The 12,954-nt window shown below is 32.7% G+C and overlaps 1 protein-coding gene across 1 annotated transcript; it reads left to right on the plus strand.

Moving 5' to 3' along the window:
* The first annotated feature begins 2,071 nt into the window (after positions 1-2,071).
* LOC123311713 (protein atonal-like) lies at positions 2,072-3,715 on the plus strand. Its single transcript, XM_044895787.1, has one exon. It carries the CDS (start codon positions 2,901-2,903, stop codon positions 3,435-3,437), a length of 537 nt encoding a protein of 178 aa, XP_044751722.1. The 5' UTR covers positions 2,072-2,900; the 3' UTR covers positions 3,438-3,715.
* Positions 3,716-12,954: the final 9,239 nt, after the last annotated feature.

Below are 12,954 nucleotides of genomic sequence, written 5' to 3' on the forward strand. Positions count from 1 at the left end.
GATTGAGAACTGTTCATCCACGTACAGTAGAACCCCGATTATCCGTGCCAGTCGGGACCGAGCTTTCGCCGGATAATTGAAAACACGGATAATCCAAAGACCTTGTTTTAATTATTCAATCATTTATTTAGTCAAAGCCATGTGTCAAACAAAGAAAAAAAACGTACTACTAGATACATGTAACAAAAAATAACAGTTTTAATATTTATACATAATGTCTAAGGTTGCGTTCACAAACTTGATCTGAGCAAGCTCTGAGTAAGCTTTGTTTACCTGAAGCGTTCACAAACGTACTTTTAGTTCCTCATTGTATGCTCTCTGAGCATGGAGATACTCATACTCTACTCTCGGAGTAAGTTTGTGAACGCAACCCATACGTACATTGAACAATGTCTATATGTCACATTGAAAAATCAATTGAAAAAATCACTAATTTTTGGGCTTCATAAATTCTACACTTTGGGCCTGTTCCGATATTGCTGGTTTTACTGGCCCGCAATCGAATAACAATAGAACTCGAACGACTGGGCCAATAGGCATCGTTTCTGAAATACTGACAGTACTGTTCAGGAATATCGGAACAGACGGTTTATAATCTCCTTGTCAGAATGCCGCACGGAGAATCCGCCGCCCGGATAAAGCGCGCACGGATAATCGAGGTTCTACTGTATATTGTTGTATGCAGGAAGCATCCCTCGCACGAAGGGCCCATTTAGGGGAAATTATGACTTTTATACGTCCATTCAAAGATTCTCAATTGCCTTCAATATATTCAGAAATGCAAAAGTTTTATTGATTTCGATTTGGGAATCGGGTGACTGTCAAATTGTCGTTTGGAAAGTCAAAGTTTTATGAAACCTTCTGTGAGTGTTTTGTTCATTCGTCAATCAATTTGTATATTGTGCCATAAAGAGACTATACCATGAAGAAATCATAAAAAAGCATGAAGATATTATACTGACGTGCTTGTATACAGGTCTTGTATACCTCTGTAAGGTTTTTTTCAATTGTGGTTCTGAAAATTTTGTGAATAATATGTAAGTAACGGAAATGTGTATCCTATGACGGTAAATTGAATATTGGTTCATATCAATTTCTGATATAAATTGTACAAATTCAACTCAGTTTATTAATTCAAAACGTTTTCACAGAAAAACACCTTTGACGTACCTAACCATGTACTCTTGTATCCTAGTCAGAGCTCTATTCGTTGTCCATAATTTCAAATTTTTGTAAATTTTTTATAGATTGCAAATAAAAATTTATCACATCCAACAGCGTATTTCATTGATACCAATCGATTCCAAACAATGTTCAGATGAAAACTAACATCCTGGTCACAAAACAAAACCATCCTCTTGTTTTGTCGCTCAGGATGTTTGTTTTCCGATCTCAACAAGGTCAATATTGAAATTCAATACAAGGAATAGAATTCGAATTTCGCGCCCCTCAATTATAAAACAGAAAACTGTTATTAAACAGTTTTTCTGTATTGATAATACGTTTTCAGCGCCATCTCATTGTCAAATGTGTTTTCACTGGCCAAAATATAGTCGGTTTTTAGTACTAGCGATATGAGGGCGTTTCCTATCTTTCTACTCTATAATCTTTGGTGACTTGGTGTATACATTGAAAGTGTCACTTATAATGGCAGTTGTGCAAATATAATAAAAATATAAAAATAATCTTCAAAACATCGCGCGTCAGCAATAAATTGATAGTGTTTGACTATGGTCGCCACCCCCACCTTAAGTTTATGAGTATTGTATACATTTCTGCTGAGAATGAATCCTTTAATTTCTTCTTGGGTTGTTGTAACTTTAATTACATATCCATTAATTCAAATTGTTCATGATTAAATAAATGAAGAGGGCCAACAATTACTCTGGAATGAAGTTCATCACATACAGAGTATAAAAAATAATATTTCGCTGAACTTTTTTTTCATAGTTTTCTGGGTTATGGACCTTATGGCGCATGGAGTTCCAATATACATGTTTCATCAGACACATTGAACTGGCTTAGAACGTTCAGTTGTACAAATATCAAGTCAGGATTAAAAAAACGCAGAAGTCAATCATATTGTCAACTAAAGATTCATATCAGGGCAAAAACAAAAGTAGCATTTATACAATACACCGAGATCAAGAGCGGATTCCTACCGCAGATGAGGTCGCTCACTGTCAGGTGTGAAATATGACCCATCGAGTTACTGGCAACCAGATCATACGTACACGACTGGTTCCTTCCTTGATTTAACACTTGCTACTAGCAGGTCATCTTCAGTTATATCTCGGCATCTGATGCGAGAGATTCTTGCAGCCAAGACACCAGCTTGTTCCGTGTCGGGACCAGATTCTAGGAGCACACGCGTGTGTCAGTGAATGTGAGTCGTACTCGAGTAATCTTCTGGTCTACTTAAGAAGTGCTTGAGATCGTGTCTAACCAAGCTAATGAAAACATTAAGACTTAGACACGCGTCACAGGAGGTTCGTCGTTCAGTTCGGTGTAAGAGACAAGGACGGTTACAGTTTCCAGAGAGGATATGGTAGTGCAGACGATATCAATGACCTTACTGTTCAGAAGAAGAGAATTTATTTGAGAAAGATTCGACAGATAGAAACTTGCTCATCCAATCCGCTCGTTGTACGTTAACACCGGACTGTATGATCGGCTTTATTTATCCTTCTCCATGGACTCAATGTGAACCCGTTTACCCGCATGTGTAACTGTGACAAGATTTTCGAGAGCAAAATCGAGACTAACGAACTGAATACATTACTGCCTTATCATCTGGATAACGGACCTCTACACTTCTGGTACGAAATTCGAGAGAAAATGCTCGAATGGTGTGTCGGATCAATGAACGCGACCCAGAAATGATTTTATAGCGGAAAATAATGTTCTTGAATAACAACGACTACCAACATATGTCTCACGAAACTTCATCAGATGGCTATACATCACCTAGGGTGTCTTCACCCGGTAGTCGCGATAATTCGATAGTGGCCAGTCCATTCTCCAACGCATCAGATGCTGGAATGTCATCGCAAAGATATGCTCCAAGTAGTTCCTACAGGAACCTTGAATTCTGCTGCAATAACAACAACTTTTATAGCGACAAATACGACTGCAATAGGTACCTGTATCTCTCTTCAAATTCCCTGGTATATCAGGGTAGACAAAACGATAAGAGGGATAACAAAAAAACCAAGAAAAAAAAACAGAGTCAAGCAGGCATGGACATTATGAAGAAGAGGAGATTGGCAGCGAATGCAAGGGAAAGAAGGAGGATGACCAGTTTGAACGATGCTTTCGACAGATTGAGAGATGTTGTACCTTCTTTAGGTAACGACAGGAAGCTATCGAAATTCGAAACTCTTCAAATGGCTCAAACTTACATAGCTGCTCTGTATGAGCTCCTACAGAGAGATTAAAGGTGGTTTCATGAAATATCTCAGAAACTCTCGAAGATTCTTCATCAAAGGTGGATATACAGAGTGAGTAAAAAGGAACGCCCAAAATTCGTATTTCGGTATTTACTATCTTGTAGAAGAATACTGCGACAGTTCAAGTTGTATGTGTTATTGAGGAGTTGAACCTTCTATTAGAGGTGGAGGATATACTGGAGTCTTTTTTTAATAGGACAAAAAATTTGCTGAGGAATGAAATTTTTATCAACTCTCTTTCAATTTAGAGATGAAATGGATTAATCAAATTGGAATTTTTCCCTTTTCACGAATTTAGCGTTCAATGACATACACTTTAGAAGTGATTGATGTCTTTAAAGTGTTTAAAAAAAATGCAATTTTCTTAGGGTATTCTGTTAATGTGATTTTTAATTTATGCAGGGTGATTCATTGGGAAAGGCGCATACAGTCAGGGTAGATAGAGGTGCTTCGAAATAACCAATATTTCATGAGTCTAATGGTGGTATTTTGCTTTCATCTGTAAGACAATCTGTAACTTTCCATAAGCTTACAGGAAAATTATGATTCTGGACGTTTTTAGTGATCTCTAGCGTACAAGAATCCGTAACTATTCGCGATAAGTAATTCAAAAGAAAAGAAAATAGTTACAGAATTGCATTATTTTCTAATCTGTCAATCGGACACCGACAGATCGATCGTACGCTGAAGAATTTGTAACTTACAGATGAAAAGCAGAATACAACCAGATATCTTCTTCCTGTAGAAAGTATAGGGTGATTCATTAATATCCCCTATTTGTTAATTGATTATATCTTATGAACCACCCTACATATTTTCGCAATATTTGGTTTATACATAAATGTCGATAAAAAAAGTCTTTTACGGGTTCGACCTTGATTAAAATTAATATGTAATTTCGAGTCGAACCAAGTCTGTATATCAATATTTTAAAATATTATGCACAAATTTTGAGAGACCGGAAAAAATTAGTAGGTTTGAGTATGTTTGGGTTTTCCGAGGGTTTTTCTGTATTCAACTTTTTCACTTTTTGACTTCAGTCAAATTTAGATGTTTCGATAATGAGGTTAGTTTCATGAAATCAACAACTCTTTCTTATTTTCCTAATTACTGGATCCCAATATCTCATGGAAAAACTAGAGGATATGTCCGTTGTTGAGAACAATTATTATAATCAATAACTGATTTCCCCCTTTATGCGTAGGAAAATTATTATAAGATGTGTTCGTTGCACATTGATGAAGAATGGAAATGAGACTCAAGATCATTTCGAAGAAAGCATAACTTTATTTTAAAAAAAAATAACGTTGGAAGATTTTTAGGTACATTTCAAAGGTTAAAGAAAACGAAAAATCAAAAAATCCGTTTCTATTTATGTTTTCAGCTAGAGCATGATCCTTTGCTGACTCTTCTGAAACATTCTCGATAAAAATAATAATGAAATAGAGCAGTCTGAATGTACCGAGGAACGTAATGATTTATTTAGTGAATATTAGATACAATACAAATACAATTTGGTAGGTATATCGAAACTATAATTAATTATTTAAAATTTAATAATACGTATACACTGATTTATCTTACTATTATCATCAAGAATACGTCAGAATAATTGTGAAATGATCATGTTTCTCGTCATCGCAAAAGTCGATCTGTAGTAGATCTGTTTCAATGTTAATCTTGTTTTTAATGAAGTTATGCTTCCTTCAAAATTAGCAGTTTTTCGCAATCCACCTTTTTTTTTAAATATTGCGAAATTTGATAATTAATTTACACATACAAAGTGTTTGAAAGTCATTGATTATAACAAATTAGCGCCCAATGCCCCTTTAATAAGGTTAAGATCTAGAATTACAGAAATTAGAAGTATAAGACTAGTTGTCAAGCTAAAAAAGTCGCATTTGAAAAAACAATTTATTTTTGTTCATTTTCTGTCACCTCATTTTCTAAACATCTGGATTTGACTCAATCTAACAAGTGAAAAAGTTGTATGCGGTAACACCAAAAACATTTTAACCCTAATCATTTTTCTGCTCTTTCATTTTGTGAATGAAATCAGTATTGGTATACAGGGTGTAGTTTAGACTCTGAACTACGAATACGAATCAAATATTATAACCTCTGAATCCTTCATCTACCCTGATTGTATGAGCATATCCCAATGAATCACCATGTATAATTCCATCAATTACTCCCTTTCGAAAAATCATGTTTTTAAATATTTTTTTAAAAACACCCTTCACTTCTAAAGTGTCTAAATACATGAAAAAAAGTAAAAATACGAATTCAATAAACTCAAGCATTTCATCCCAATTAAACAAAACGGGGAAAAATGACCAACTCATCCTTCGCAATAAAAGGCCCATCCATTTCTGGCACAAAAAATTTGGGATGCCATAGAAAACACAATCCTCACCACCTCTCGTATAGACTCCTGAATAAAATATGAAAAGATGCGTATTTTAAAATAAAATTGACCCATTTAAGCAATTTTAAACAAAATTGGGAATTGAATAAATTATGTGCGTTACTTTATACTCACACTGTATTTAATCTTGAGATTCAGACTATTTTCTATGGTCAACTTATGTTGCACACTACTCGTTAACGCGATTTCAGGGGAATAATAGAAACATGGGCGCCCACAAAAAATTTTCTCAGGGGGGGTAAAGAAAAATTAGTGATGTTTCCCATTCAAACATTCATTATTAGATTCTCAGCAGTATGAGATGATATAAATTAATAACTGGTGACTCTTTTCCAAACAAATCGAACAAAACAGGGTGGGTTTTCCATAAAACCTTTTTTACAAAATAATAAAATAAAAAGAAAATGAAGAACGGAAAACAATGAATATTATAATCATTCACACCAGCCGGTAGAAACATCTCATTATGAACTGAAAACCAACTGTTACTCATACAAAATTCCTCTAGTATTAAATTTGAAAAATTAGAAATATCAAATATTTAATATTTTGATGAACAATGCTAGACCAATGGAGGAAACAGAAAAAATTTTGTATAAATTATAAGTTAATTGGTATAAATCAAAAGATCTTCCTGAAAGTTCCGGAATAGGGTTAGGTGATTGTGATTTCCTGCTAAATTTAAACTAAACCTTGTATCAAAGAACTTTGTGGACAACACTTATAGATAATCTGCATATTTTTCATTCGCTTATTTTCACCATAACTTCGATTTTTCGCTTTTACTTTATTTCGGCAACAAAAATGTAGGTATCGATTGAGATGAAAACCAGTGAAATTATAGATGTTGAATGAGCAGTAATTTTTGTGAAGCTTAGTATGCATATTTGTATTTTTCACGAGTCACGATTGAAAAAAGCCAAATTTGGTTTGCAAAGTCTCAAATTCTCAACTGTTCCAATGCTCATTTTCTCCATTGGAATGTCATCCTAACGATGACATTTTTTGTATGAAAAATATATTGTTCAAAACTGGAAAGACAAAAAATGAATTTTTTCAAAATAAAATTTTCAGTAAATGCATTTTCATTAAATATAATGGCTTTAACAATTGCAAAAGAATGAATTTCATGTGGTACAGAACGAACTTTTAAAAATACTTGCAGTTTCACTATTTTGAGAATTTCTAAAAACATTGTTCAATCGTACATTCGACACACTTAGGAAATGTATCTTGCAATAAACCTTATTTTTACATTTTACTGTTGCTCACGTTCGAATAACTCTGTGAAAAATATGTATTATAATGAATTGTAATATTTGAATGAAATATTTCATCATTTTCATTAGGAATGTGGAATAGTTATTTGTGCAACCAATTAGAAAAAGTAATATTTTTCGTATTTCCGTTCAACGAGTCACTTCATATGTCAAACTTAGAAAAAATATTTCAACAAACATCACCACGAGATGATGAATTCATTTCCTGAATGTTTTGATTGTATGGTAAAACAATATCTTCAGAAAGTCTCGACATAGTAAAATTGTTTGTTTCAAAGTTTGTTCTGTATCACATGGAATTTATTCTTTTGAATCAGTTGATACCATCATATTTGATAAGAATAATTGATTTTGAAAAAAAAAATTTTTTCCTCGTTTTGAACAATGGTTTTACATGCAAAAAGGCAATTTTTTCTGATGCTGGTTTGTCAGTGATTACGTTATGATGCCGATAATAATAAATAGTTATTTTATTGGAAACAAGAAAAATTATGCGAACCCAATACTTTCCCTTTTGTGTTTCTGTGTTGTCCTTAAAAACGACAAAGAGATCAAATTCTCAATAGGGGCTGTGCCTCCCCTACGGGCGCCTATGATTAGAAATATTTAGATGTAGAAGTATTCAGCAGAATCAATATTTCGAGTTGCTTGTCGAGTTTTTCTGTTTTCTGAAAAAAGAAAAATTGTTACTAAAGAGTTATACATATTCATCTAAGGCACGAAAAGAGGAAATCTAACGAATGGTAGAATAAAAAGTTATTTACTCGTTTTTATAAAACGCATAACCACTTTTCACTGATGTATCGTGTAAAAGAAGTTTCAGTACAACTAGGGCAACCAATTAAAATGTCAAAGTCTCACTCTATAAAATTGAGTTGATCAGAAGACAGTATGCGCCAAGAGGAAATGTGCACTATTAATCCTTGTACGTTAGGATGGCTTCTAGGAAGCAATAGATTCTTAGCCGGCAAAAACAAAAGTCAATGTAAAGAAACGCGATTCAAATGAAACTAGTTTGGCATGCAAGTGACTATGTACTGTTATTGTTTTCTTCCCCATCTGATTCAAACAGTTGCAAAAATAATTTAGGTTTTAATCGAAAAATCATCTTCAAACCAATTAATCGAAGTATTTTTCTAATAGTAAGAGGTGCATTAGATTTCCCTCACATAAAGAAAGTTTTCTCGTATTCTTCACTAGGTAAAATAAATCTAGTTGTATTATGAATCGATCTACATCAGTTTACTACATAGTTCCTCATCACATATCATAAATACCAAAATGTGATAATTTTTTGCTGGATCACTGGAATTTTATTCAGTGATTCCTTGTTAAAAAATACTGTGGGTGTTCAATATGAATTTTTAGCTCCCTTGAGATGGCATCTGGAAGCCAATTTTTATTTTTTTCTTAGAAACCAGAAAACTGACAGATATGAAATTGAGCAGACTAGCAGACATATGAGCGAAAGGCAGTAACAAAATTTTTGGTGGTGTGCCTCTATAATGCCAGCAGTAGATAATGCTAGCCATCTAGCCTATACGGCTCACGATACATATCCTGTTGAAGAATTATGTATATTGTTTTTTACAACAGGCTTTATTTATCCAAAATGAATCGAGCTATAAAAAATTTATTTTTCAATGGTATAATATGGATGGGGAAAAATGTCTTGCGATTCAAAGGGTTGCTTTTACTTTACCTTGCAATTACTTAAAAGGAACACCACCAACATTTTTTTTGCCTCCTCGCTCCCATAGAATGTCTACTCAATTTCATACATTTTAGTTGTCATTTATAGAAAACTCACACTATTTTTTAACAAGGCATCACACTTTACATTTTTTCGCAAATATTCATTTACACGCTGTATATGATGTTAAGTAGGTAATTTATGAAAAATCACGAAACTAGGTAGAACATTTTCAAACTACAGTTAATTTCAACCGATTCATTCAATATTTCGTATTTCCCGATTGAGTCGTATACAGGTGGTGAAAAATTCGATCATAGTAGCACTTCTTTCAAACGATATCAGATGGAAAATCAGTTTCTGGATGAAAAAGTTTCGCCTTCGAAAGCTTTTCAACTAGATTCCTTTCAATTTCTGATATATTCTTGTATTTTGAACTTATATTAATGAAAGCAAATCGAATATATATGGTTTTTTGAAGTCGTTCATAATTTTTTTTATTCATTAACGATTTCCATGAAATTTTGAGATCGTTCAATGTTATATTAATTTGGTTAGTTAACATTATTTCAGAATCGTACTTCTAGATTTTTTTATGGTCATTTTGAATTTTTTCCATAAAAAATGTTCCTATATTCAACTTTTTTATCAGTTTCCTAGATTTACATTTTGACGGATATTTTGGAAAATTCATATTTTCATAAATCTCGGTATGACTGAGGGTACTTTTAAAAATAATGCCAAATATTTCAGAATAATTGAGTGCAATATTACATTCAAATACTTCGATTTTCATGGGAAATTTCATTATCGATATAAAAAAGGTCGAAATATTTTCTTGAAAATCTAGGAGGCAAATTTGGAGAAAAACACGTCGTATCAATTCACTGGAGGACGAAAGCATTGAACGGTTTCAAAATTCCATAGAAATAGAAATAGTGAGAAGAAAAGAAGATGCAAACAATTTGAGAATATTGCATATTATCTGTTTGTATGATGAGTCAATAATCAAAAGAGATATGTATCAGGAATTGGGAAACAAAAAATTCCCACACATCTGGTATATTTAGGAAGTAGTGGTGAGCAAAGAATTTGTTAGCACGCTGTATAAGATTGAAGACGAATCCGCTGGATAATTTACTGATAGATACCTAAATATTATAGACTAGAGAGTGAGTGTGAGAAAGAATGTTATCATTTCCTTAAGACTTCAAAAACGAAGAAAATCAGTTGATTATCACAAGATGGAGGAATGTTTTTACTGTATGCCATGAAAATTACAATGATTTGTAGATATATATTTTATTTTCAATTGGAGAAAAAGGTGCGAAAACAAATTATTCTAATATGTGACAAATTGATTCAATTGTTCATATCATTCACGATATCGATTGAAATTTATTTTGGGAGGATTTTGCATCTCTTCACAAACCTTTTAGGGCTTTCACTCCCAATCTCTGAAACAAAATCAATTAAAAATGAAATCAACGATTTGCTCCTGCGTGAATTCTTGCACTAATTTGTCAGGAGCAAATTAACTAGAAAAAATTGTTGCCTGACAATGAACTCAAAATAAATAACGTTGAAACTATAATTCTTCGTAACGTTTCGGAGTCTATATCAGACTCCTTCATCAGACGAAAAAATCTACTTTTGAAAATCTTCTGGAATTGTCGCTTTTTGTCTGACATTAATTGTCAACACAATTTTTTCTAGTTAATTTGCTCCTGACAAATTAGTGCAAGAATTCACGCAGGAGCAAATCGTTGATTTCATTTTTAATTGATTTTGTTTCAGAGATTGGGAGTGAAAGCCCTAAAAGGTTTGTGAAGAGATATCATTCACGACACTATTCTTAGGATATTTGTAACGTTGTCAGTAGGTATAGAAGCTTACGCTCTCAAAGGGCCAATCCATGTGAAAACGACCGATATAAGCATATCACTCCTATTTAAAAACAGTAAGTTGCTCGAGTTTTTAACCCGTAAATACACACATATAAAAAATGAATACCCTAATGTGTAAGCCTAGCGGAACCATATTGCATTTTTTTATTCATATGGTCCTAATTTGATCTATGCTCTAATGAAATAGTACTTTATTATACGTAACAAGTCCGGAAAATAGAGTTGTGTGGAATTCTAAAGAATGAAGAATGGAGCTATGTATCTATCTATCCCATGCCGATTTTCTCAAAAAAAAACTGTGATAAGATCAGATTCTTCAAAGGGATTGCATGTAAAAACAATTTTTCTCATCGAAATTTAAAGAAAAATACAGGGTGTTTCCAAATTGGAAGTACAAACGAAGAGCGGAGATTCCTTTAGTAATTTTAAGAAAAAAACACATTCATTATTAGAAATACCGAGTTTAATTTGATGTCTCAGAACTAACAATGAATTTATTCACCACAGTTCACTAATTGAATTTTCATGAAATTTTTTTTCGAAATCGATAGCAGATACGACGAAACTACACGAGACCATAAAGTTTAGTATAACAACAAAGCTTCTTTTTGATCTTTTTCAAATTAACAGTGTCTCAGAAAAAAAAATCTGGAGGAGAACAGGGAACCACTGTCCCCTGTAGATTTGCTATCGAAATTGGTATGTCACATAGTTTGCACTATCAATTATAATATGTATGCCAAATTTCAGTTGAATATCTTGAAGTAAAGTGTAGGTAGATACCTCGGTATAAGAGAAGAACTTGAAAAAATTCTAACTTTCACAACCTGTATCTCGAAAACGAATAGTTTGCGGTCTCATGGTTATGAGACTCTTTTTTAATTACTCAAGGAATCCCTTTTTTTTCTTTGCACCTCAAATATAGGAACACCCTGTATATTTTACTGAGACCACATTCTTTTAATCATTTGTATTATCGCCAATTGCTCTTCTTCATCTGAATTCGAACAAATCGCTTCAACACAGGATCTACAATATTCTTTTTACCGAAATGGGAGCATTGAAACCTGTTCGTCTGATTTCCGAGAAATGCAATTCGTACAAAATTTAATTCAAAGAAGGACTGTTAAGAGTAATGGTAAACAATTAACGTCGAATGTGGGCATTCATTTATTCGGGGTCCTGATTAATTTGATGATCGTTTAGCGGAACTACCTATCTCTTCGAAACTATAATTACCATAATAAGAGAAAACAACGTTTACAATAGGTTCGTCCCTTGATAGGCAGTGTCGAAATGGACAAGAATAATTTTGAGCTGGGAATTTCATCTATCGATTTCGACATTCTCAAAAACAGTCTTAAGTGGAAATATGTATATGAAATTTATGGGAAATTCTACCTGATATCTTGTAATAAAGAACTTCGGGCTTTTTTCTCAATTGAATAAAAATTTATGGTATAATCACTCCACCTGACTCTACTAAAAAAAATTTAAATAAAATCAAACGAAAATGAAAAATTGCGTGAAGTTTTTTTGGTGCGACATAAGTTGATTCATATTCTTGTGTAGAATTTTTTTCATTTTTTGGCAAAGGATTCTACAAAAAATTTAAAAAAAAACCTCTCAACTCGAGATTTGACAAACATAAAAAGATAGTTCCCATTTTACTAGGCCGGGGTAATTTTAATTCGTGCAATAATAGATATAAGTTTTGTGATGTGCAATAAAAATGTTGATATTTTTTGTTTTCAGAATAAGTTTAATGAATGTACTATAGAAATAAGCAAAGTTTTAATTATATTATGATTGAATCAATTATTGTAGGTTCAATATTTTTTTCGAACGATACCTATTTTTTATTAATTTTATGTTTTCGAAACACTGAATCTATAATGTGATATATACCAGTAGATTTGTTATATTTCAATAATAACAAAGTTTGGTACTGTATTTTATAACGTGCAATATTTTAATGATTTCGAAATGTATTTGATGAAGGTTTTTATTTATTTTATTTATGGATATTTTGTTGTTGTTTTATATTATGTAATTTGTTACTTATCATTTATCACACATCTTGTTCCATTTTTCTTATGGTGGGTGATCTCCTTATTTTAATACTGTTGTAACAAATTTGTACCAAAAGAACGCGAAGAGATTCATAAAACATCTTCCATGACAATGAAACACTTAT

The sequence above is a fragment of the Coccinella septempunctata genome, chromosome 1, assembly GCF_907165205.1.
Source record: "Coccinella septempunctata chromosome 1, icCocSept1.1, whole genome shotgun sequence".
Classification (NCBI taxonomy): Eukaryota; Metazoa; Arthropoda; class Insecta; order Coleoptera; family Coccinellidae; genus Coccinella; species Coccinella septempunctata.